Genomic DNA, 21,415 nt, shown 5'->3' with positions numbered 1-21,415 from the left:
TGGCAGCAGCAATTTGCAAATTTTATTTGGTTCATATATTGGTAAATCAATCACATGCATTCACGTCAACAACCTCTGCTTCATTTATTTATTAAAGGAGTGAGGATATGAAATCTCCCCACCCCTTTAGCTCCAAACACAGGTTGTATGAAGATTGAGTGGGATACGAAGCTGGTTTTTTTTTATTTATTATTTTTTTTTTCGGAAATAAATTATTATAGATATATATCAGATTTTTTGGCGGACAAAGCGCTGATCAACAGTGTTTGGGCAGGCAAAAGGAAAATTTGATATTTTTTCTTGGTATTCAGGCAGTTGAATGATAACATTTCAGGATTGGATAGATTAGGGAGCTAATTGAGGCAAATCAACAAGATTCTTATTTGCCTAAACAGTATATAGAAAATAGGCAAAGAGTATATGTGTTCAAATAACACAACACATCCTGTCTATTTATATTTATATAATATGTTGTCTATGAATATATTTCATTTGGTGAGATTAATGATAGTACAGCTGTGCTATGTAAGCTAGAGAACACCCTTAAAAACATCCCTATTCCTATCTAGTTTTTTATCGGAAAAAAGAGAATGAGGTTTAAAAGCTGAATCCCACGAAGAACAAAAATTAGGATGGGGCAAATGATTAGAGACAGGATAAGGATAGGCGGCCTTCGAGGCATCAAACCATGGTTCATGAAGGTTTATGGAAATAGGTATCCAAGAGATTATAAGGAAAGAAATTATGGTGCGATCTCATTCTATGTGTTGTGAAGCCCAAGTTGAAGCCAGAGATGTACTGTAGCCCTCGAGTGCCAGTTAAGTAGAGATTAAATTATCCTACAATTATAGTGGAACTTGAGATGGATCGGAACTTGAGATGGATCGGTAGTTGCCGGCAGTGTTGCATATTGTTGAGAAGAAGTTTTATAATAAAATCTCATATTCGAATGAATCCAATAATAACAAAAGAACTAAGAAGTATGAATTCATGGAGGGAGGAAAAAAATCTTTAGAAAAGACATGAATTAAGAAATGAAAACAAGATCAAACTTATGCTTAATCAAAACCAATACATGACATGAATTTCTTGTAGCCAATTGTTATTTTCTTCCTACAGTTAAGGAAGTAATGAATTCCACAAGACAGGCAATGGATTTATGGGAAGCTCCTCCACTGATGGACTGCTCTATTTCCTGCTACAGATTGACCGCTCTCTGTTTAATCATTTTCCCTTCCTCACTCGCCATTAATGTCCTAATAGCTCTCTCATAACCATCCTCAGTCTTGACCTCCACCGCGATGCCAACCTTCCATTCTTGTGTTATGTACCTTGAGATCACCATGTGGTCTCCGAAGCTAGGCCTGCATATCAACGGGACCCCTTCGCAGAGAACTTCCAATGTCGAATTCCAGCCACAATGCGTGAGGAAGCCTCCAACGGCAGTGTGCGCCAGAACCTTCTTCTGTGGCGCCCACTTAACCGTGCAGCCTCTTTCGCGTGTCATTTCCTTGAATTCTTGAGGCAGGGTGTCGATCGGATCAGATCCATTTAATAAATTTGGAGGGAGCACCCACAAGAATGGCTGCTCACTTTTGGCGATCCCCCAAGCCATATTGATCAGCTCTTCTTCATCCATTACAGATAAGCTGCCTAAGCTCACAAACAGGACAGAATTGGGAGATTGCCTGTCCAGCCAGGACAAGCAGGCTTTGTCCTCTTTGATCAAGCTGGTCTGCAATGGTTGCGCACTTTTGTGTAAAGGGCCAACAGGAAAGAAGGGAATGGACCAACGCTGCTGCAGCTGCTGCAATGGCCAATGGTCAAGTGACTCCACCGAGTTCCAGATGACTGCTGCATTCGACTGCACATTCGTGTTGGTCTGGATAAACTCTACTACAGGCTCCGGGATTCCTTGAGTTACTGGCATCAGAAAATCCTTATATCTGAGAGGATATGCCTCCGGCACCAAAACATTCAAATCAGACGACTCTGTTTTAAAAAAAAAAAAAAAAACACAAGATAGTGAGTCCTCCCTTGTAATCAATCGACAAGAGAAGACAAAACAGATTCTTAAACTGCTGTCCCAAACCTGGCAAAGGAATCAACTTTTGTTGCAGAAGCTGGAGAAAGATTACCATGGAGTGCGTATAAGCGGCAGGATTTACTTTGAGCTGCATAGTTGGAACCTTGAGCTTATCGGCCACGATATCCACAAACTTCATGAAGGGATCATAGATTATACAGGCTACCTCTCCACCATCTTCCTCTCCCAGCATCCGAGTCATGTGTTCTTCGAATGGTGCCTCGCAGTTGGCGTTCATTACTGACATCACATTCAGAAGGTTGTTGAGGGAGACATCTAAGCCCTCTAAGCCGTCGGGCAACGTCAAGAAGGTGAAGGAGGGGTGATCTGAAGGATCCAGAGAGTTGAAGTTTGTTTGGAGGACTGTGATGGAGAAGCAATGGGAATGGAGGACCGAGCCCAGCTGAAGCATGGGAGTGATGTGTCCCTGGAAAGGGTATGGGACTAAGACCACCCGCTTTCTTCTCCATTCTGTTTTCTCCATCTCTATGCCTTTTCCCCTTTCCTTTCCCCGATGAGTTATAGACTGTAATGGTGTTTTGTTTGTCAGATGGTTTTCTTACAGCAAACGTAGGTAGGGCAGTGATGATGAGGTGTTGGAAATTGGAAAAGAAGAACAATCATGGAACGTGCCGGAGGTATATATGCCTGAAACGTATTTTTCTGTAGACGTGCCTGAAACATGCATATTTAGCTGTCTTTCCTTTCCCCGGGGCTTGGGATTGCTAAAACTTAAACCTACATAATTATGGAATTTGTCTAAATTAATGATTACCATAATTATTAAATTGTTTAATGAATGAATTCAGCATTTGATCCAAACCGACAATCATATTTTAATCCCTATAATAAATCTCGATCCATTTCTTCTCATTAAATAAACACTCAATCAGCTGATGCTGTTCTGCAAAGTTTCGATGACAGTAACCAATTGTATCACATAATATGGTCTTATTCTTCAAGCATAATGAATAGACATTGTTGCTATTTTCTTCCTACAGTTAAGGAAGTAATGAATTCTACAAGGCAGGCAAGGGATTCATGGGAGGCTCCTCCATTGATGGACTGCTCTATTTCCTGCTTCAGCTTGACTGCTCTCTGTTTCATCATTTTACTTTCCTCACTCGCCATTAATGTCCTAACAGCTCTCTCATAACCATCCCCAGTCCTGACCTCAACCTCAATCCCAACCTTCCACTCGTGTGTCGAGTACCTCGAGTTCACCATCTGGTCTGCGAAGCTAGGCCTGCATATCAACGGGACCCCTTCGCAGATACCTTCCAATGTCGAATTCCAGCCGCAGTGCGTGAGGAAGCCTCCCACTGCAGTGTGCGCTAGAACCTTCTTCTGCGGCGCCCACTTAACCATGCACCCTCTTTCGCGTGTCATTTCCTTGAATTCTTGAGGCAGGGATTTGATCGGATCGGATCCATTTAATAAAGTCGGACGCAGCACCCACAAGAATGGCTGCTCGCTTTTGGCGATCCCCCAAGCCATATCGATCAGCTCCTCTTCATCTACTACAGCTAAGCTGCCTAAGCTCACAAACAGAACAGAATTGGGAGATTGTTTGTCCAGCCATGACAAGCAGGCGTTGTCCTCTTCGATCAAGCTGGTCTGCGACGGTTGCGCTATTTTGTGTAAAGGGCCGATGGGAAAGAAGGGAACGGACCAACGCTGCTTCAGCTGCTGCAACGGCCAACGGTCGAGTGACTCCACGGTGTTCCAGATGACTGCTGCATCCGACTGCACATTCGTGTAGGCCTGGAGAAACTCTACCACGGGTTCCGGGAGTTCTTGAGATGCCGGCATCGGAAGATCCTTATATCTGAGAGGATACGCCTCCGGCACCATAACATGCAGTTCAGACTCTGTTAAAAAAAATAAAAATACACACACAGACACAAGATAGTGAGTCCTCCTTTTTAAGTTGTGATTAATCGACAGACGAGATTCCTAAACTGGTTTCACAAATTAACCTGGCAAAGGAATAAACTTTTGCTGCAGAAGATGGAGCATGATTATTTGGGAGTGCATATAAGCAGCAGAATTTGTTCTAAGCACGATAGTCGGAACCTTTAGCCTAGGGGCCACAATATCCACAAACCTCATGATGGAATCATAGATTATACACGCTACCTCTCCACGATCTTCTTCTTCCAGCATCCGAGTCATGTGTTCTTCAAATGGGGCCTCGCAGTTCTTGTTCATTTCCGCCATCGCATTCAGAAGGTTGTAGAAGGAGATATCGTAGCCCTCTAAGCCGTCGGCCAATGGCAAGAAAGTGAAGGAAGGGTGGTCAGAAGGATCCGGAGAGTTGAAGTTTGTTTGGAGGACTGTGATGGAGAAGCCATGGGAATCGAGGACTGAGCCCAGCTGAAGCATGGGTGTTATGTGTCCCTGGAAAGGGTATGGAACTAAAACAACTCGCTTTCTCGATGCCATCTTCTCCATTTCTATTCTTTTCCCCAATGATCGACGGGCATGGAGATTGTTGGGCTCCAGCTTGAACTTAAAACATACAAAATGAGTTAGTGCAGCCTGGGATTTATCAACCGTACGATGAATACAATGGCGAGTCTAGTTTAATTACCTGTCGGGGAGAAAATACAAAAGAAGCCGAAAAAGGGGAATCATGGTCGTGTTTTGTTTGTCGGATGGTCTTCTTATCACAGACGTAGGGCAGTGATGAGCTGTTGGACTTTCTGCTTTCGAGACGAATAGTCATGAACGCGTCGGAGACTTGCCTGCAGCATATTTTGCAATTTTCTGCTTGTCTTCTTCTTACAAATTTTGGAATGACAACAATTTACAGTGATACTTTTCCAGTTTCTCTCTGACCGTTTTCGACAATTCGGCGAATGCCTTTAATTCCCACCAAATGGAAATGGAATCCGACAAGGATACATGGAATTATTTTAATAATAGTTTGGATGATATAATTAGGTTTCATGCAATGCCTAAGAAACGGGCAATTGTGTCTGTCATTTTCTTGGCTGCGTCAGCGTCAGTGAATCCCCCAGGCATAGAAATTAGTTCTTCGCTTATCACAGCTAAATTGCCCAAGCTCACGAACAGGGCAGAATTAGTGGATTGTTTGTCCTGACATGACAGGCAGGTGCTGTCCTCTTCCTTTAAGCTCGTCTGCGACGACAATGGCGACAGTTGAGGCGTCTTCTGCAGCTCTGCAGAATTTCTAGGGCCTCTCGATTCAGTGGAACAGGGAGAATATTAAACCTCAGAGCATACACATGGGGTATATGAAGATGAAGTTCAGACTCTAAAGAACCAGATCATGTTCGGGTTTGAATGAATCACATCAGGTTCGTAATCAGCCTCCACAAGCAATGTGATTTAAAATCTAAAAAGTTATAACCTACTCCTATAATAAAATTTTAAATCCCAACTCACCCGTTGACACAGAACCGGAGGGAGACCCACCCAATCGTCATTTCTACCCCCATCCCGCCCCACGCCATGCTTGCAGGAGCTTCACTGGTCTATGTTCAATATAATATAATATAAATATTAAATGTATAAATCATTATCTTCATTTATTTTATTCATGATTCCTTAGGAGATGTTGGTTGAAACTTGAAAGATGCCCTTGATTTGATCTTCGAATTACTACTACTCATTGATGTTGCCTCAACTTATTTATTCATTTCAAGTAACACTGAGCTTGACAAGCTCGTCACCACTCGCATTTTGGGAACTAAGCCGTTTCTTAATTTTCCGCCATGGATGGATTTCTTCTCTTCAATCCTTTCATATATTTCCTCACCGCCGCATCATTGGTGTGGTTCGTCCTCAAACGGCGCCGTACAACTCAGCATCAGGGCCTGCAGCCTCCGTCGCCGCCGAGGCTGCCAGTCTTGGGTAACCTTCACCACCTCAGCCCGCTGACCCACAGGAGCTTCCACGCCTTGGGCGCCAAGTACGGCCCGATCATGCTGCTCCACTTCGGCACCCTGCCGGTGCTCATCGTCCAGTCATCGGCCGCCGCCACCGAAATCATGAAAGCCCAGGATCTCGCCTTTGCCGACAAGCCGGAGTGGAAGACTATGAAGAAAATGTTCTACAACCTCAAGGACATATCCCTCGCCCCTTATGGGGAATACTGGCGGAAACTTAAAAGCATTTGCATTCTGCAGCTGCTTAGCAGCAAACGGGTGCAGTCTTTCCATTTCATCAGGGAGGAAGAAACTGCCCTTTTGGTTGAGAAGATCAAGGCCTGCAGCCGCAGCCCTGTCAATTTGAGCGAGATGTTTGCCTCGTTGACGAACGACGTCATCTGCAGAGCATCCTTTGGAAGGAAGTACAGCGAAGGGGAAGAGGGAAAGAGGTTTCTGAATCTGTTAGCACAGGTAATGCAGCTGGCGGGGAGTATGAACATCGGGGAGTTTGTTCCCTGGCTGTGGTGGATTGATAGCGTGACGGGATTCGACAGGAGAGTCGACTGGGTTGCTAAGGAAGTGGATGAGTTCTTGGAGATGGTAATTCAAGACCACCTGAATGCAAGAAGATTGGAAGAGATTGGTAAGTCTGGTGGCGCCGCAAAAGAAGACAGCTTTGTTGATATTTTGCTCAATATTTATGCGGACAAAATGATCGACAGAGACGGGATAAAGGCCATTATCCTGGTAAGTTCATGCTAGTTCAGCTTCCCTGTTTCTTGGCGAAGAGTTTTGTTTTGAAGTTAAATTTTGATCTTGCAGGATGTGCTCGCCGGGGGGACTGAGACGGCTGCATCAGTGCTGGAATGGACGATGACGGAGCTCCTGAGACACCCGAATTTGCTTAACAAGTTGCAATCTGAAGTGAGGAATATCCTGAAAGACAAGAATCACAGCATAACCAATGATGACTTGGATCAAATGCATTACCTGAGAGCAGTGGTGAAGGAAACTCTGCGCATTCATCCTCCACTTCCATTGTTGGGTAGAGCATCGCGACAAGACGCCACAGTGATGGGATACAGCATTCCTGCTCGGAGCAGGATCCTTGTTAATGCTTGGGCGATCGGTAGAGATCCTGCATCTTGGGATGAACCCGAAAAATTTAAGCCCGAGAGATTCTTGAACAGTTCAGTAGACATCAAGGGTGTCAATTTCGAGTTGATTCCCTTCGGAGCAGGAAGAAGGGTATGTCCAGGAATTGGATTTGCCATGGCAAGCATCGAACTTGTGTTAGCTAATGTTATGCACAAATTTGAATGGGAATTGCCCGAGGGGACACATTGGGAGGAGTTGGACACCATAGAACAACCTGGTGTCACTACTCACAGGAAGACTCCTCTTTTGGCTGTTGCAACTGAAGCTCGATTCTAGAAATTAATTAAGCACTATGATCTATATGTATATTTGTTCCAAAATAAAGCTTATGTAAAAACACTGGTAAAATAAGCACACACAAAAATGTTTATCCAGTTCGGCTTGAAAATGGAGGAACATGGTTGTTACTCACAGGGGTCCTCTGGGCCTCATTTGAATCGCCATCACCTTCAAATTCCTCATCAACTGGATCATTCTCTGGCATATATGTAAGATCATGCACTCAGCATCAAGTCCATTTCAGATCCATGAGATGCAAGGCAAAGTTCTATTCATCCCAAATTCCTTAATGTAATTCAACTAAAGAAACAGTCTATGCATATACATAATTTTATCAGATTTTAGTTCATATTGTAGTGGGTTTGGGGATTCTGACCTTTATTGATAGGTGCACATACTTAGGTTTCAATGTCTCAAAACATTCTAAATATAACAGATTATGCGGGATGATGCAAGACATATTTTATCCTATTCCATCTAGGTTCAAAAATGATAAAAGAGATAATGAAATAGTCAACAATTTGTCTTATATGTATGAAAAACACAGCATATTTATTTTGGTACAAAGAGTTTTTATTACTCCAAAATATATAGTCAACTCAAAAAAAAAAAAAAAAAAAAAAGAAGACTAACTCTGTGTGTGTAGGGATTTAGAGACAAGTAGAAGAGAGAATTGTAATAAAAGAATATATTCTAACTTGCAATGTGACTGAAAGTTAATTTAAAAAGAAAAAAATCTGAGATTTAATCAGAAATGTTAATCAAATTCAAGACACTTTTACTCTCATCTATGTATATAGTTATGTAAGGTAAGCTATACAAGAGTTGCCAAATTCTTGTAGATCAAAATAGTGAGATATTTTTTGTTTGAGGCTATGACTCCGGTTTGAAATGTACTGGTGTGTGTACGTGGGCTAAAAAAAAAGGACCTACCTCCTAGTCTTTTCAAATCTGTTCCGTCAAATTTTTCAATCTTAAAATTTTTTTTGCTTATTTCGACATTTCTAAGAAAAAAAAAAAGAAGACCTCTGAAAGACTAATACACTGACAGGTATATTTTTTCTGCCCGTAAATGATATCATTCAGCTACTTTAACGTTGTTGTTTGCTTGCCAAACACTGCCGATCGGGTTCCTACAACGTGTTATTTTCGAAAAAAGAAAATAATGTAAATAAACAACCTCGTATGCCACCATCTTGATATTTGAATGTTAAATAAATAACTAAATAAGTCAAACACTATTTTGAGTAGACGTGACGGAGAGATTTCCGACCCTTTCCTCACTTCTTTAGCAAATAAATAGAAATTAAGGCACATGCAAAACAGCGGGTTGTTGTAATGCGAATGGGAATTGCATCCATCTAAAAAGTCTTACCAGGAGATTCTATCAACGATCGATCTCGTCTGACACTCTTATTTTTAAATCTTGCTTCTAATATCAGGTATTAGCATGAAATGTAAATTATTGGTGTCGGAATCAGTCATTCCAAAATGTGTAAGAAGACAGCAAAAAATGTTTAGGCACGTTCCAAGATCAATTATATTCATGGAAGAATTTGCAGCTGATCCAACGAAGAGGGAGGTGCATATATTTAATACAAATATGTGCGAAGCATGCATATTTATATCAATTAGTATATATCTAATTATGTATCTATATATTGGAGCTGATCGTTGCATTTTTTGGGAAGACAATAGATCTTCCGCCATGGATGCATTTCTTCTTCTCAATCCACTTTTCTGTTTCCTGGCCGCCGCAGCATTCTTGGCGTGGTTAGTCCTCAAACGAGGTTGTACAAACCAGCAGCAGGGGGTGCAGCCTCCCTCACCGCCGAGGCTGCCAATCTTTGGGAACCTTCACCAGCTAAGCGCACTGGTCCACCGCTCATTCCACGCCTTGGGCTCCAAGTACGGTCCGATCATGCTGCTGCACTTTGGCAGCCAGCCAGTGATCATCATCCAGTCATCTGCCGCAGCTGCTGAAATCATGAAAGCCCATGATCTAGCCTTCGCTGACAGATCCACGTCGAGGACTATTATGAAATTTGTGTACAATGACAAGGACATAGTCTTCTCCCCTTATGGTGAATACTGGCGGAAATTGAAAAGCATTTGTGTTCTTCAGCTGCTGAGCAGCAAATGCGTGCAGTCTTTCAATTTCATCCGAGAGGAGGAAACTGCCGTTTTGGTTGAGAAGATCAAAGCCTGCTGCAGATGCAACTCGCCTGTCAATTTGAGCGAGCTGTTTACGTTGTTCACTAACGACATGACCTGCAGAGCCTCCTTCAGAAAGAAGTACAGTGAAGGGGAAGATGGAAAGAGGTTTCTAAGGCTGCTAACAGAAGTTTCGCAGCTTCTGGGGACATCAAATATTGGAGACTTTGTTCCATGGCTGGGGTGGATTGATAGTATTACAGGATTCAACAGGAGAGTCGACAGGGTTGCTAAAGAAATGGACGAGTTCTTGGAGATGGTAATTCAAGACCACCTGAATTCAAGAGGATCGGAAATTGGTGAGTCTGGACATGGAAATCCTGAAGACAGCTTTGTCAGCATTTTGCTCAACGTTTACAGGGATAACACAATCGACAGAGATAGTATAAAGGCCATTATCCTGGTAAGATCTAGCTCGTGTCCTGTTTCTTGGTGTACTTTCATTTGAAATGTATCTCGACGAGTTTTACAATGAGACCTGCAGGATATGCTTGTCGCGGGCACTGAGTCCATATCTGCAGCGCTCGAATGGACGATGACAGAACTCCTCAGACACTCGAATGTGATGAACAAACTGAAATCCGAAGTGAGAGCAATCCTGAAAGACAAGAATCACACCATAAATATAACCTACGATGACTTGGAACAAATGCATTACCTGAGAGCAGTGGTGAAGGAAACTCTGCGTCTTCATCCTCCCACTCCATTTATGGGTAGATTAGCCCGGCAAGATGTCGAAGTTATGGGATACGACATTCCTGCTGGGACTGCGGTCTTTATCAATTTTTGGGCAGTCGGTAGAGATCCTGCAACTTGGGATGAACCTGACACATTTAAGCCTGAGAGATTAATCGGGAGTACAATAGACTTCAAGGGTGTAGATTTCGAGCTGATTCCGTTTGGGGCAGGAAGAAGGGGTTGCCCAGGAATTGGATTTACCATGGCAAACATGGAACTCGTGTTAGCTAATCTTGTATGCAAATTTGAATGGGATTTACCTAACTGGGAGGAGTTGGACATTGCAGAACACCGTGGTCTCACTGTCCGCAAGAAGAATCCTCTTTTTGCTGTTGCAACTGTAGCTCAATTCTAGAAAGATTCAGACATACAGATGAAAAATAATTTGGATGTTGTTTCTACTGGTTCTTTAGAGCAAAATGATGATTCCGTTTACATTGTACCAAATGAAAAAAAATCTATATTTGAATGGTTTGTTATCGACTCTTATTAGATCTGTGATTTTATTTTTTTAATCAAATTTTTTATTCGCAAAACGAAGCGAAGTACAAGAACAGTCCAAAAACAGCCAAACAAGGTGTGTTGTGTTTTCTGTGCGAGGTGCGTTGACCCCATCACCACTACCATTAATCATTCCCATTTTAGGAACCTAGATCAATCTTCCGCCATGGAGGAATTTCTTCTTCTCAATCCATTTCTGTGTTTCCTCACCGCCGCATCACTCTTGGCGTGGTTCGTCCTCCAATGGCGTCGTATAAACCAGCATCAGGGGCTGCAGCCTCCATCGCCGCCGAGGCTGCCAATCTTGGGGAATCTTCACCAGCTAAGCCCGCTGACCCACCGCTCATTCCACGCATTGGGCGCCAAGTACGGCCCGATCATGCTGCTCCACTTAGGCCGCCTGCCGGTGATCATTGTCCAGTCCTCCGCCGCGGCTGCCGAGATCATGAAAACCCACGATCTCGTCTTCGCAGACAAGCCGGGGTCGGGGACTATGAGGAAACTGTTCTACAACCACAAGGACATATCCGTCGCCCCTTATGGTGAATACTGGCGGAAATTGAAAAGCATTTGTATTCTTCAGCTGCTGAGCTGCAAAAGGGTGCAGTCTTTCCATTTCATCAGAGAGGAAGAAATTGCCCTTTTGGTTGAGAAGATCAAAGCCTGCTGCAGATCCAGCTCACCAGTCAATTTGAGTGAGCTGTTTACGTCGTTCACTTACGATGTGATCTGCAGAGCATCCTGCGGAAGGAAGTACAGCGAAGGGGAAGATGGCTGGAGGTTTCCAAGGCTGCTAACACAAGTTATGGAGCTTGTGGGGAGTATGAATGTCGGGGAGTATGTTCCTTGGCTGTGGTGGATTGATAGTATTACAGGATTCAACAGGAGAGTCAACAGGGTTGCTAAGGAAGTGGATGAGTTCTTGGAGATGGTAATTCAAGACCACCTGAATTCAAGAAGATTGGAAATTGGTGAGTCTGGACATGGAAATCATGAAGACAGCTTTGTCGGCATTTTGCACAACATTTACGCGGATAACATCATCGACAGAGACGGCATAAAGGCCATTATCCTGGTAGGATCTTGTCCTGTTTCTTGGTGTACATTGTTTTGAAATGATTTTTAGAATGTGACCTGCAGGATATGTTTGCCGGGGGCACTGAGACTGCGGCTGCAGCGCTGGAATGGACGATGACAGAACTCCTCAGACACCCGAATGTGATGAACAAATTGAAATGTGAAGTGAGAGCAATCCTGAAAGACAAGAATCACACCATAAGTATAACCAACGATGACTTGGAACAAATGCATTACCTGAGAGCAGTGGTGAAGGAAACTCTGCGCATTCATCCTCCCATTGCTTTTATGAGCAGATTAGCGCGGCAAGATGTCAAGGTTATGGGATATGACATTCCTGCCGGCACCATGGTGATTCTCAATGCTTGGGCAGTCGGTAGAGATCCTGCATCTTGGGATGAACCCGACACATTCAAACCTGAGAGATTCGTCGGCAGCTCAATAGACTTCAAGGGTGTAGATTTTGAGCTGATTCCATTTGGAGCAGGAAGAAGAGGCTGCCCAGGAATTGGATTTGCCATGGCAAACATCGAACTCGTGTTAGCTAATCTTATAAACAAGTTTGAATGGGAATTACCAAACTTGGAGGGGTTGGACACTACAGAACAGCCTGGTGTCACTACCCACAGGAAGAATCCTCTTTTTGCTGTTGCAACTGAACTGAGGCTCAATTCCAGAAAGATTGAGATAGCTTGATTATAATGATGAAATGCAATATATACAAATATTCAGTTGCTTCTACTATCCATTAATGTCAAGAAAGATAATCCATGAAATTTGCAATGTGTTTGCTTAATTAAAAAATATATATTGCTTTCTGTTACTGCTTTAGTAAATATTTATATAGGAAGTAGACATTAATATATATAGCTGATTTTTCTAATAGCGAATTATATAATTATATACAATAAAATATAATTCTAATTTTACTTTTTAAATTAGTTTACTAATATAGTACTATATTGATTTGACTCTTACTCACCGACATATATATATATATATATATACATGAATAGCATACATAACTATATTAAGAGTACACAGGGGGAAAATCCCTACGTTAGCCTTCACCATTTAAAACAAAATAACCTTTTCTTTAATAATATTTTTTTAGTATATTTATTTTTATATTTTTGTATTATATTTATTTCAATTTGATTTTAAAAGTAAATTATATTGATATAAATATAAATATATTTCTATTTATTGATTGGAGGGGAAAAGAAATATGACGTGAAAGTCGAAGAAACTTTGGAGAGTTGATTGGACATGAATGGTCTAATCTACATCTAATTATGTTTCTATATATTGAAGCTGATATATCGTTGTACTGCTCATCTTCCATTTATAATCATTCAAATTTTAGGAACCTAGATCAATCTTCCCCATGGATGAATTTCTTCTTCTTAATCCATTTCTGTGTTTCCTCACCGCCGCCTCATTCTTGGCGTGGTTCCTCCTCAACCGGCGTCGTACAAACCAGCAGCAGGGGCTGCAGCCTCCATCGCCGCCGCGGCTGCCAATCTTGGGGAATCTTCACCAGCTAAGCGCGCTGGCCCACCACTCATTCCACGCTTTGGGGGCCAAGTACGGTCCGATCATGCTGCTGCACTTCGGCAGCCGGCCGGTGGTCATCGTCCAGTCATCCGCCGCCGCTGCCGAGATCATGAAAACCCACGATCTCGCCTTCGCAGACAAGGCCGCGTTGGGGACGATGAGGAAATTGTTCTACAATCACAAGGACATATCTGTCGCCCCTTACGGTGAATACTGGCGGAAATTAAAAAGCATTTGTGTTCTTCAGCTGCTGAGCAGCAAACGGGTGCAGTCTTTCCATTTCATCCGAGAGGAAGAACTTGCCCTTTTGGTTGAGAAGATCAAAGCCTGCTGCAGATCCAGCTCCAGCTCGCCTGTCAATTTGAGTGAGCTGTTTATGTCGTTCACTTACGACGTGATCTGCAGAGCATCCTGTGGAAAGAAGTATAGAGAAGGGGAACATGGCGGGAGGTTTCCAAAGCTGCTAACAGAAGTTGTGCAGCAGGTGGGGAGAGTGAATGCCGGGGAGTATGTTCCTTGGCTATGGTGGATTGATTGTCTGACAGGATTCGAGAAGAGGGTCGACAGGGTTGCTAAGGAAGTAGATGAGTTCTTGGAGATGGTAATTCAAGACCACCTGAATGCGAAAGGATTGCAAATTGGTGAGTCTGGACAAGGAAATGAAGACAGCTTTGTCGGAATTTTGCTCAACATTTACGGGGATGGCATCATCGACAGAGACGGTATAAAGGCCATTATCCTGGTAAGATTTTGTCCTGTTTCTTGGTGTACATTTGCTAATTTGAAATGATTTTCAATGAGTTCAAGAATGTGACCTGCAGGACATGTTTGCCGGGGGAACTGAGACGACAGCTGCAGCGCTGGAATGGACGATGACAGAACTTCTCAGACACCCGAATGTCCTGAAAAAATTGAAATGTGAAGTGAGATCAATCCTGAAAGACAAGAATCACACCGTAAGTATAACCAACAATGACTTGGAACAAATGCATTACCTGAGAGCAGTGGTGAAGGAAATCATGCGCATTCATCCTCCGGTTGCACTTACGAGCAGATTAGCGCGGCAAGATGTCAAGGTTATGGGATACAACATTCCTGCTGGGACCATGGCCCTTGTCAATGCTTGGGCAGTCGGTAGAGATCCTGCATCCTGGGAAGAACCCGACGCATTTAAACCTGAGAGATTTGTCGGCAGCTCAATAGAGTTCAAGGGTGCAGATTTCGAGCTGATACCATTTGGGGCAGGAAGAAGGAGCTGCCCAGGAATTGGATTCTCCATGGCAAGCATCGAATTCGTGTTAGCTAATCTTGTATACAAATTTGAATGGGATTTACCAAAGTACTGTCAGGACTTGGACACCGAAGAACTGCCCGGTGTAACTACCCACAGGAAGAATCCTCTCTTTGCTGTTGCAACTGAAGCTCAATTCCAGAAGGATTGAGCTATCTTAATTGTGAAAGCTATATATATATATATATATTTTCAAGGAATCCATGGCAATTGCAGTGCTTTAATAAAGAGGGTATGCGCTACGATACAAGAAGTGCAGGGTTTTAATCATGTTTATTCAAAGTAATTTGATGTCAGCTAAAACTATCAACACGTAAAAAATATCAATATGCCAAATTGTGAAGGTTTTATGAACAAAATGCTTATGATTATGAAGAAGAATTTCATATATGGATTGAACTGAAAACAATTCCCCCTCCCAAAGCAAACATAATTCAAGAACTAATTGTGCAAACTTTCTCAAGTTTTTCGATATTGTACTGGATTTTACAGAGTTAAAATTTGGTTGGGCACCGATCATCCATGTTCATTATACACTTGAGTCGAATCTCAAAGCATATACCAACTCATAAATTGCCATATACGCATCAACACATGAACTAGCATATTATCCAAAACATGGATAAATATTTTCTCCAAGTCTCAAGGCTCCTGGTTTGACTTGTATCAATTCCTTGAAGTGCAATCATCTTTAATTTTTCATGTTACATGAACAAATAATAGTTATATTATGTATAAAATAAAAAATTATATGAAGCTAAGGCAAAATTACTTATAATCCGTTTGAAAAGTTTAAACAATTCTCACACATGCTCTAAAAAAATGGCATAAGACTTGCTTGTGTTTTCAAATATTTTAAAAAAATAGATGTAAATTTCATATAATTTTTAAAAAATTTTGTACAACATTTTTAAGAAACACTAGGTGTAGAGGTTATATCACATTAGTAAAAATGTTAGAACTCGCCTAGCTTATAAGAGTAAATGACTATTTTACTTAATATAAATTGATTTTAAGTTAAAACTTCGGAACCCTTCTTAACAGCCGCCATACATATTATTTACACACATGTTTTAAATACACGTCATTGTCATGCATGGATGCTACCTGTTCTATCGTAAGTGTAAAGTGTTTAGGCAATAAATACGGTGTGTTTCTTTCTTCCTACACTTCTTTTCGTTTCTGTACACAGAAGAATTACATAGTTATATTAATATCTCTAATTATGTATCTATATATTGGAGCTGATAGTTGCATTTTTTGGGAAGACAAATAAATCTTCCGCCATGGATGCATTTCTTCTTCTCAATCCACTTTTCTGTTTCCTCACTGCGGCATCATTCTTGGCGTGGTTAGTCTTCAAACGGCATCGTACAAACCAGAAGCAGGGGGTGCAGCCTCCATCGCCGCCGAGGCTGCCAATCTTGGGGAACCTTCACCAGCTAATCGGAGTGGATCACCGCTCATTACGTGACTTAGGCGCAAAGTATGGCCCGATTATACGGCTACACATCGGAAGCCAGCCGGTGATCTTTGTCCAGTCATCTTCCACAGCTGCCGAGATCATGAAAGCCAATGATCTTGTCTTCGCTGATAGGCCCGGGCATAGGAGTATGAGGCAATTTTTCTATAATGACAAGGACATATCCCTCGCCCCTTATGGTGAATACTGGCGGAAATTGAAAAGCATTTGTGTTCTTCATCTGCTGAGCAGAGAACGGGTGCCGTCTTTCCATTTCATCAGAGAGGAGGAAACTGCAATTTTGATCGAGAAGATCAAAGCCTGCTGCAACTTGCCTGTCAATTTGAGTGCGCTGTTTATGTCCTTCACTTATGACGTGATCTGCAGAGCATCCTGCGGAAAGAAGTACAGTGGAGGGGAAGATGGAAGGAGGTTTCTAAGGCTGCTAACAGAGCTTATGCAGCTGTCGGGGAGGCTCAATGTCGGGGACTTTTTTCCTCGGCTGTCGTGGATTGATCGCTTGACAGGATTCGACAGGAGAGTCGACAGGGTTGCTGAGGAAGTCGATGAGTTCTTGGAGATGGTAATTGAAGACAACATAAACGGATCGGAAATTGAAGAGAGCTTACTCAGCACTATGCTCAACGTCTACCAGGACAACACCATCGACAGAGACAGCATAAAGTCCCTTATCTTGGTAAGATCTTGCTCGTTTGTTTCAATTTTTTTTTCAGGTAGTTTTAAAATGTGTTCTGCAGGAGATGCTTGCCGGGGGCACTGACAACACAGCTGCGGCGCTGGAATGGACGATGACAGAACTCCTCAGAAACCCAAATGTGATGAACAAATTGAAATCTGAAGTGAGAGCAATCCTGAAAGACAAGAATCACACCATAAGTATAACCAACGATGACTTGGAACAAATGCATTACCTTAGAGCAGTGGTGAAGGAAACTCTGCGCCTTCATCCTTCAATACCATTAACGGGTAGATTAGCGCTGCAAGATGTGAAGGTTATGGGATACGACATTCCTGCCGGGACCAAAGTCTTTATCAATATTTGGGCAATCTGTAGAGATCCTGCATCTTGGGATGAACCCGACACATTTAAGCCCGAGAGATTCATCGGCAGTTCAATAGACTTCAAGGGTGTCGATTTCGAGCTGATTCCATTTGGGGCAGGAAGAAGGGGCTGCCCAGGAAGTGGATTTGCCATGGCAGGCATCGAGCTTCTGTTAGCTAATCTTATATACAAGTTTGAATGGGATTTACCAAACTGGGAGGAGTTGGACACTGCAGAGAAACGTGGTCTCACTATCCACAGGAAGCATCCTCTTTTGGCTGTTGCAACTTTAGCTCAATTCTAGAAAGATTGAGGCATCTTATTTTCTACGAAAGCAGTCACTGTCTATTCGTATAAACAGATCTTCCCCTTAGTTTGTTGAATAAATCGATTAAAATAGTTTATAGAATTTACTTCACGAAAACAAAATCTCTAAACCGATGCATTAAGTGTATTAAAATCAATCTATAGATATTTTTCTCAATTACTTAGGCTTAAAAATGAGTAACGTGTTGGGCTAAACTGCGATATAGACTATTTAAGTTAATTAGAAGCGTGTGTTTAACGAGAGTTTAAATGTGAAGTGAAAGCAATCGAACTCTATAGCTCAATCCAAATCCTTCTATGAGAGAGTGTTATATACATATTATTTGCATTGTATGCATATATCATGTTGTCATGCATGGATTCTACCTGTCCTTTCGTAAGTGTGAAGTGTTTAACCAATAAATCGGGGTGTGTTTGCTTAATAAGAAGATGAAAGATTTTTTTTATTTCTTTTTAGTTTCTTTCTTCTTACCCATGTTTTGGTTTCTATGCACACAAAAAATATATATATATATAAAAACATATGAGTCGCATACATAATTCTATTAATATATCTAATTATGTTTCTATATATTGAAGCTGATCGTTGTACTTGTAAGTGCATTGCTCAGCTCAGCTCAGCTCAGCTGCCCTCATTTTTACCATTGCTTATTATTTGCATTTTTTGGGAAGACAAATAGATCTTCCGCCATGGATGCATTTCTTCTTCTCAATCCACTTCTGTGTTTTCTCACCGCCGCATCACTCTCGGCGTGGTTCGTCCTCAAACGGCGTCGTACAAACCAGCAGCAGGGGGTGCAGCCTCCATCGCCGCCGAGGCTGCCAATCTTGGGGAACCTTCACCAGATAAGCCCGCTGGCCCACCGCTCATTCCACGCTTTGGGCGCCAAGTACGGTCCCATCATGCTGCTGCACTTCGGCAGCCGGCCAATGATAATCGTCCAGTCATCTGCCGGGGCAGCCGAGATCTTGAAAACCCACGATCTCGTATTCGGTGACAGGACCGTATCGAGGAGGACTATGAAGAAATTAGCGTACAATCAGAAGGACATAGCCTTATCCCCTTATGGTGAACACTGGCGGAAATTGAAGAGCATTTGTGTTCTTCAGATGCTGAGCAACAAACGGGTGCAATCTTTCCATTTCATCAGAGAGGAGGAAACTTCTCTTTTGGTTGAGAAGATCAAAGCTTGCTGCAACTCGCCTGTCAATTTGAGTGAGCTGTTTACGTTGTTTACTAACGACGTAGCCTGTAGAGCGTCCTGCAGAAAGAAGTACAGTGAAGGGGAAGATGGAAGGAGGATTCTAAGGCTGCTAAGAGAAGTTTCGCAGCTGTTGGGGAGATTTAATATCGGGGACTTTATTCCTTGGCTGGGGTGGATTGATCGTATGACAGGATTCAACAGGAGAGTTGACAGGGTTGCTAAGGAAGTGGATGAGTTCTTGGAGATGGTAATTCAAGACCACCTGAATTCAAGAGGATTGGAAATTGGTGAGTCTGGACATGGAAATCATGAAGACAGCTTTGTCGGAATTTTGCTCAACAGTTACGGGGATGGCAACATCGACAGAGACGGTATAAAGGCCATTATCCTGGTAAGATCTTGCTCTTGTCCTGATTCTTGGTGTACATTTATTTTGAAATGTTTCTCAAGGAGTTTTAGAATGAGACCTGCAGGATATGATTGTTGGGGGCACTGAGACTGTAGCCGCAGCCCTGGAATGGACGATGACAGAGCTCTTCAAACACCCGAATGTGATGGACAAGCTGAAATGTGAAGTTAGAGCAATCCTGAAAGACAAGGACAACACCACAAGTATAACCAACAATGAATTGGAACAAATGCAGTACCTGAGAGCAGTGGTGAAGGAAATCATGCGCATGCATCCTCCCAATCCATTTACGGGTAGAGTAGCACGGCAAGATGTCAAGGTTATGGGATACGACATTCCTGCGGGGGCCATGGCTCTAGTCAGTGCTTGGGCAATCGGTAGAGATCCTGCAAATTGGGATGAACCCGACGCATTTAAGCCTGAGAGATTTTTAGGCAGTTCAATAGACTTCAAGGGTGCAGATTTCGAGCTGATTCCATTTGGGGCAGGAAGAAGAGGCTGCCCAGGAATTGGATTTGCCATGGCAAGCATCAGATTTTTGTTAGCTAATCTTATCTACAAGTTTGATTGGGAATTACCTTTGAGAACAAAGTGGGAGGACTTAGACGCCACCGAACAACCCGGTGGCGTTACTGCCAGGAAGAATCCTCTTTTTGCTGTTCCAAAGGTAGCTCAGTTCTAGAAAGATTGAGAGATCTTATCTTTGAAAGCAATCATTTTTATTTCATATAAACAGATTTCATATTAATTGTTGAGAGTTAATAAATTTGCAATTTCAAAAGAAGAAGATTAAAGACGAGATTACTGTTGGAATCTTTAATTTACACTTTGAAACATGTTATGAATTATTTCTAACACTGATTACGTGGGCTTTTATATATTGTATCTCTTGCTATGAATAAGGTATGTGAGAATAATTAATTAAAATTATTCGATAACATTAAAATCATCAAGGCATTAAAAATATATATATATATATTCCTATAAGAATGGTACGGTGGTGTAAGCTGAACTCGAGACTGACAGTCTTGAGCGAGGTCCAGCAGCGTTGAATGCATCAACCTAAGACCACGCGTGGTCTCCCCATGAGTTTAGGAAGTAAATAGCAGATGACAAAGACACAATCAATAAGCCCAAACTCACCCAAAACTCAGTTGCACTATTTTGTTTAATTCATTTTTCTTATGTAATTCCAACTTTAGTTTTTCTTCAATTCCAGTATTTGTGCAATTAATTTGATTTTCTGCACCATTTTTTTTATCATTCCTGCTTCCGATTCAGCAGCTTTAATTCTATTTAGATCATCCGATTGCATTTCCGTTCGAGCACCTGTTTGATAATTTTCTCTTTTTAACTCTATATTTCAAATTAACCCAATCCTACCAAGTAACAGAGTTCCAGATTCTTTTTCAAATAAGCCAAAGAATCCAACCGATTTTCGACGGGCTCAATTTGTCAAACTGTTTAAAATAAATATTTTGAGCCATAATAGGAACCTTACATATTGTACTGGATTTTATGTAGTGTCAAGTTAAGTTTGGTTGGGCATATCATCCATATTCATTAGATAACTTAAGTCATATCTCAAAGCATACCAACTCATAAATTGTCATATACGTCATCAAACACATGAACTACGACATTATAGAACATGGGTAAATATTTTCTCCAAGTCTCGAGGCTCCTAGTTTGACTTGTATCTATTCCTTCATTTGGAATCATCATCTTCTATAATGAAATATTTTACCGTGAATAATACTCTTACTCTTGATATGGTAAAATTATCTAAATGAAATGGAGTATAAAATTAATTGCACTAAAAATATTAATAAAAATGAAATGATAGAAAAAAATTCTCAACATTTTATGCTCGAATATGGTCTTGCAATAGTAGCATCTAGAGAAGAGATTAAAAAAAATATTCAAAATTTATTGCATTAAGCAATCAGGAATGTAGATTAATAAGATTAATCGCATTTCTTGAAAGTCTGTATTATCCTATATTTAATAGTAATAAAATCATATTAGAGATTACCCATCCTACAAAGTAAACACAACGCATTGTAAATTTTAAATACATATGTCATATTGTCATGCGTGGATTCTACCTCTTCTTTCATAAATGTGATCATGTTTAGCCAATAAATACACG

The 21,415-nt window shown here is 41.7% G+C and overlaps 8 protein-coding genes across 8 annotated transcripts; 6 read left to right on the top strand and 2 right to left on the bottom strand.

Annotated features, from left to right (window-relative positions):
• Positions 1-1,002: 1,002 nt before the first annotated feature.
• Positions 1,003-2,599, bottom strand: LOC127251390 (UDP-glycosyltransferase 76E1-like). Its single transcript, XM_051275055.1, has 2 exons — positions 2,093-2,599; positions 1,003-1,992 (listed from the first exon to the last, which is right to left on the bottom strand). The coding sequence occupies exons 1-2, from the start codon at positions 2,568-2,570 to the stop codon at positions 1,199-1,201; spliced, it is 1,272 nt and encodes a 423-aa protein (XP_051131012.1). The 5' UTR covers positions 2,571-2,599; the 3' UTR covers positions 1,003-1,198.
• A 347-nt stretch (positions 2,600-2,946) lies between these two features.
• LOC127251946 (UDP-glucose iridoid glucosyltransferase-like) lies at positions 2,947-4,748 on the bottom strand. The gene is made up of 3 exons (XM_051275910.1): positions 4,680-4,748; positions 4,066-4,597; positions 2,947-3,957 (listed from the first exon to the last, which is right to left on the bottom strand). Exons 2-3 carry the CDS (start codon positions 4,538-4,540, stop codon positions 3,071-3,073), a joined length of 1,362 nt encoding a protein of 453 aa, XP_051131867.1. The 5' UTR covers positions 4,541-4,597; positions 4,680-4,748; the 3' UTR covers positions 2,947-3,070.
• Positions 4,749-5,703: 955 nt separating this feature from the next.
• On the top strand, positions 5,704-7,675 carry LOC127251845 (cytochrome P450 736A117-like). Its single transcript, XM_051275752.1, has 2 exons — positions 5,704-6,729; positions 6,805-7,675. The coding sequence occupies exons 1-2, from the start codon at positions 5,827-5,829 to the stop codon at positions 7,414-7,416; spliced, it is 1,515 nt and encodes a 504-aa protein (XP_051131709.1). The 5' UTR covers positions 5,704-5,826; the 3' UTR covers positions 7,417-7,675.
• A 1,452-nt stretch (positions 7,676-9,127) lies between these two features.
• On the top strand, positions 9,128-10,807 carry LOC127251537 (cytochrome P450 736A117-like). Its single transcript, XM_051275268.1, has 2 exons — positions 9,128-10,036; positions 10,118-10,807. The coding sequence occupies exons 1-2, from the start codon at positions 9,128-9,130 to the stop codon at positions 10,724-10,726; spliced, it is 1,518 nt and encodes a 505-aa protein (XP_051131225.1). The 3' UTR covers positions 10,727-10,807.
• A 231-nt stretch (positions 10,808-11,038) lies between these two features.
• On the top strand, positions 11,039-12,719 carry LOC127251842 (cytochrome P450 736A117-like). The gene is made up of 2 exons (XM_051275748.1): positions 11,039-11,947; positions 12,013-12,719. The coding sequence occupies exons 1-2, from the start codon at positions 11,039-11,041 to the stop codon at positions 12,643-12,645; spliced, it is 1,542 nt and encodes a 513-aa protein (XP_051131705.1). The 3' UTR covers positions 12,646-12,719.
• Positions 12,720-13,267: 548 nt separating this feature from the next.
• LOC127251843 (cytochrome P450 71A8-like) lies at positions 13,268-15,128 on the top strand. Its single transcript, XM_051275749.1, has 2 exons — positions 13,268-14,248; positions 14,328-15,128. Exons 1-2 carry the CDS (start codon positions 13,337-13,339, stop codon positions 14,946-14,948), a joined length of 1,533 nt encoding a protein of 510 aa, XP_051131706.1. The 5' UTR covers positions 13,268-13,336; the 3' UTR covers positions 14,949-15,128.
• Positions 15,129-15,924: 796 nt separating this feature from the next.
• Positions 15,925-17,810, top strand: LOC127251847 (cytochrome P450 736A117-like). Its single transcript, XM_051275754.1, has 2 exons — positions 15,925-16,956; positions 17,018-17,810. Exons 1-2 carry the CDS (start codon positions 16,084-16,086, stop codon positions 17,624-17,626), a joined length of 1,482 nt encoding a protein of 493 aa, XP_051131711.1. The 5' UTR covers positions 15,925-16,083; the 3' UTR covers positions 17,627-17,810.
• Positions 17,811-18,265: 455 nt separating this feature from the next.
• Positions 18,266-20,055, top strand: LOC127251844 (cytochrome P450 736A117-like). Its single transcript, XM_051275751.1, has 2 exons — positions 18,266-19,245; positions 19,328-20,055. Exons 1-2 carry the CDS (start codon positions 18,340-18,342, stop codon positions 19,943-19,945), a joined length of 1,524 nt encoding a protein of 507 aa, XP_051131708.1. The 5' UTR covers positions 18,266-18,339; the 3' UTR covers positions 19,946-20,055.
• Positions 20,056-21,415: the final 1,360 nt, after the last annotated feature.

The sequence above is a fragment of the Andrographis paniculata genome, unplaced genomic scaffold (assembly GCF_009805555.1).
Source record: "Andrographis paniculata isolate CXL003 unplaced genomic scaffold, ASM980555v1 Contig45END, whole genome shotgun sequence".
Lineage (NCBI taxonomy): Eukaryota > Viridiplantae > Streptophyta > Magnoliopsida > Lamiales > Acanthaceae > Andrographis > Andrographis paniculata.
This window is presented reverse-complemented; position numbering and strand designations above follow the sequence as displayed.

What these genes read in the sequence shown, in the direction of transcription:
- LOC127251390 (XM_051275055.1), bottom strand. Translation starts at nt 2,570, where the DNA reads ATGGAGAAAACAGAATGGAGAAGAAAGCGGGTGGTCTTAGTCCCATAC. An exon ending in AAAGTTGATTCCTTTGCCAG is followed by an intron (nt 1,993 to 2,092) that starts GTTTGGGACAGC and finishes TTTTTAAAACAG; the next exon opens with AGTCGTCTGATTTGAATGTT.
- LOC127251946 (XM_051275910.1), bottom strand. Translation starts at nt 4,540, where the DNA reads ATGGAGAAGATGGCATCGAGAAAGCGAGTTGTTTTAGTTCCATACCCT. An exon ending in AAAGTTTATTCCTTTGCCAG is followed by an intron (nt 3,958 to 4,065) that starts GTTAATTTGTGA and finishes TTTTTTTAACAG; the next exon opens with AGTCTGAACTGCATGTTATG.
- LOC127251845 (XM_051275752.1), top strand. Translation starts at nt 5,827, where the DNA reads ATGGATGGATTTCTTCTCTTCAATCCTTTCATATATTTCCTCACCGCC. An exon ending in GGATAAAGGCCATTATCCTG is followed by an intron (nt 6,730 to 6,804) that starts GTAAGTTCATGC and finishes TTGATCTTGCAG; the next exon opens with GATGTGCTCGCCGGGGGGAC.
- LOC127251537 (XM_051275268.1), top strand. Translation starts at nt 9,128, where the DNA reads ATGGATGCATTTCTTCTTCTCAATCCACTTTTCTGTTTCCTGGCCGCC. An exon ending in GTATAAAGGCCATTATCCTG is followed by an intron (nt 10,037 to 10,117) that starts GTAAGATCTAGC and finishes TGAGACCTGCAG; the next exon opens with GATATGCTTGTCGCGGGCAC.
- LOC127251842 (XM_051275748.1), top strand. Translation starts at nt 11,039, where the DNA reads ATGGAGGAATTTCTTCTTCTCAATCCATTTCTGTGTTTCCTCACCGCC. An exon ending in GCATAAAGGCCATTATCCTG is followed by an intron (nt 11,948 to 12,012) that starts GTAGGATCTTGT and finishes TGTGACCTGCAG; the next exon opens with GATATGTTTGCCGGGGGCAC.
- LOC127251843 (XM_051275749.1), top strand. Translation starts at nt 13,337, where the DNA reads ATGGATGAATTTCTTCTTCTTAATCCATTTCTGTGTTTCCTCACCGCC. An exon ending in GTATAAAGGCCATTATCCTG is followed by an intron (nt 14,249 to 14,327) that starts GTAAGATTTTGT and finishes TGTGACCTGCAG; the next exon opens with GACATGTTTGCCGGGGGAAC.
- LOC127251847 (XM_051275754.1), top strand. Translation starts at nt 16,084, where the DNA reads ATGGATGCATTTCTTCTTCTCAATCCACTTTTCTGTTTCCTCACTGCG. An exon ending in GCATAAAGTCCCTTATCTTG is followed by an intron (nt 16,957 to 17,017) that starts GTAAGATCTTGC and finishes TGTGTTCTGCAG; the next exon opens with GAGATGCTTGCCGGGGGCAC.
- LOC127251844 (XM_051275751.1), top strand. Translation starts at nt 18,340, where the DNA reads ATGGATGCATTTCTTCTTCTCAATCCACTTCTGTGTTTTCTCACCGCC. An exon ending in GTATAAAGGCCATTATCCTG is followed by an intron (nt 19,246 to 19,327) that starts GTAAGATCTTGC and finishes TGAGACCTGCAG; the next exon opens with GATATGATTGTTGGGGGCAC.